This window comes from Perkinsus marinus (assembly GCF_000006405.1).
Source record: "Perkinsus marinus ATCC 50983 genomic scaffold scf_1104296942718, whole genome shotgun sequence".
NCBI lineage: Eukaryota > Perkinsozoa > Perkinsida > Perkinsidae > Perkinsus > Perkinsus marinus.
In genome coordinates this window covers 1-1,529 of record NW_003212052.1, presented here as the reverse complement: position 1 = coordinate 1,529, position 1,529 = coordinate 1, and the positions used below count along the sequence as shown (strand labels likewise).

At 49.1% G+C, this 1,529-nt stretch overlaps 1 protein-coding gene across 1 annotated transcript; it reads right to left on the bottom strand.

Moving 5' to 3' along the window:
• Positions 1-691: 691 nt before the first annotated feature.
• Positions 692-900, bottom strand: Pmar_PMAR007538 (hypothetical protein; the record flags this gene model as incomplete). The annotated part of the gene is made up of 2 exons (XM_002781301.1): positions 692-799; positions 847-900. Coding segments are annotated over 2 exons (162 nt in total), but the record flags the coding sequence as incomplete, so codon positions are not given.
• Positions 901-1,529: the final 629 nt, after the last annotated feature.

Sequence of the window (1,529 nt, the reverse complement as noted above, 5' to 3'; positions counted from 1 at the left end):
ATCATCACAGCTCAGCATATCTCGGTATTACTATGTCTCCTGTACTACAGCAGTCCACGGATGAGCCAGAGCCAGCAGGACTACTACAGCAGCTACCCACGTCGCCCCTTTCCTCACAAGTCTACTTTGATTTCGGTGTCGAACGGTTCTTGCGAAAGGACTTTGAGGAAGTTGACCATCCACTGCCCCATACCGCACATCTCTGGTACATCGGGACCGGAGTCTACCACGGCTCTCAACTGCGGCGCAAACCGCTGCAGTGATGGCACCTCTCCTATCGCCTCAAGTACAGCCTAACAACAGGTGGTGACACCATGGCGATACACACAGTATCAATTTGGGAAAGTATGCACGTAAAGTCAACTACATGTGATGGTGACAATAGGAGAATTTTTCGGGATTTTTTCGGGATTTTTTCGGGATTTTTTCGGGATTTTTTTTGGAATTTTTTCGGAATTTTTCGTTGATTTCTGAACACTCCTTCCCGAATGCGTATGTAAACTTCTATAATTGGTGAGGAAACTCCTGAGCTCAACTGAGGGAAGCGAACATATATTCCAATACTGATAGCAGCTAGACTGAATTCGATCACCTAAAATTTACTTCGTCCTTATTGACTCCACCTGTTGCATTATTTGATCACAATAGCTCCCCCCGTATAGAAAACATGCCCAGCCAAACCTTTTCTCACCTTGAGAGTTGGTAGAATGCGGTAGAACTTATGATAGATCCCAAAAGTAACACAATCTGTATGACGGCTGATCCTCTGTACCACCAACGGTATGAAATTAGCCATCACCTAAAACACAATCAACAACAGACAACTCACCTTTGCCGGAAACCCACCGATGTCACGATCCTCGGAGTGAGCTTGCCTTGCTCATTTAGAGCAAAGTACATCTTGAGAATTGGCTTCGGCGCATAGGACTTCCTTTGTTGTTGTTCTTGTGGAAAACCCGGTGGTGGCCCTACGTCCGCCCGGGCAGCTGACGGCACTGCAGGGGTCTCCGTAACTCCTGGTATTAGTCTCTGACTTCCGAACGACTCCGCTGCTGGCGATGATGATGGGGTAGCGACTGGGGGCGAGGGAGACGGACGGGGAAGTTGAAGGCCAGGAGGTGCCCATATCGGGTATGGGTCGTTACAGCCTCGACGGCTGGCCTCACTGACGACAGAGGCAGCCGAACGCTGCTCTAGATTGTTCTGAAAAGATAAAGGAATATCCACTCGAGTAAAAAGTAATGTTGCTCACCGTGGATACAATGGGCGATAGGCTCGGACGAGACGGTGAGAGCTCATTAGGGCTAGCAGTAGCAGCAACCGAGGGCCTAGCATCCTTCGCACCACCCTTCAGTGGTATAGCAATGGGTATAGCGCCAGGCGGCGACCAAAGAGGCGGGGCTGCGGAAGCAGTGGTTGTTGAAGTCGAACTACTGCGAAGAATCTCGGGTTTAGCGGTCAACTGATAAAAAAATCATCCAATGCGTGAGGAATGGAAATTAGAAAACTATAGAGCAGTTGCTACATGC